At 62.2% G+C, this 251-nt stretch overlaps 1 protein-coding gene across 1 annotated transcript in view; it reads left to right on the top strand.

Annotated features, from left to right (window-relative positions):
• Positions 1-246, top strand: part of C1QTNF5 (C1q and tumor necrosis factor related protein 5) — a gene marked incomplete at its 3' end in the record, with an annotated part of 1,187 nt that extends 941 nt beyond the window's left edge. The window contains 1 exon segment of the mRNA XM_010142958.1: positions 1-246. This exon segment is cut by the window's left edge and continues 4 nt beyond it. Within this exon segment, the coding sequence (XP_010141260.1) occupies positions 1-246 (246 nt within the window).
• Positions 247-251: the final 5 nt, after the last annotated feature.

The raw sequence follows: 251 nt of genomic DNA, 5'->3' as shown, positions 1-251 counted from the left end.
CGCTCCGAGTCACGCAGCCCGCCGCTGGCTGACCAGCCCATCCGCTTCGACGTGGTGCTCATCAACGAGCAAGGCCACTACGACCCCGGCACGGGCAAGTTCACCTGCGAAGTGCCTGGCCTCTACTACTTCGCCGTCCATGCCACCGTCTATCGTGCCAGCCTCCAGTTCGACATCATGAAGAATGGCCAGTCCATCGCCTCCTTCTTCCAGTACTATGGGAACTGGCCCAAGCCCACCTCGCTCTCTGG

The sequence above is a fragment of the Buceros rhinoceros genome, unplaced genomic scaffold, assembly GCF_000710305.1.
Source record: "Buceros rhinoceros silvestris isolate BGI_N320 unplaced genomic scaffold, ASM71030v1 scaffold29540, whole genome shotgun sequence".
Classification (NCBI taxonomy): Eukaryota; Metazoa; Chordata; class Aves; order Bucerotiformes; family Bucerotidae; genus Buceros; species Buceros rhinoceros.
The sequence above is the reverse complement of the archived record's forward strand: the minus strand, read 5'-3'. Positions and strand labels throughout refer to the sequence as shown.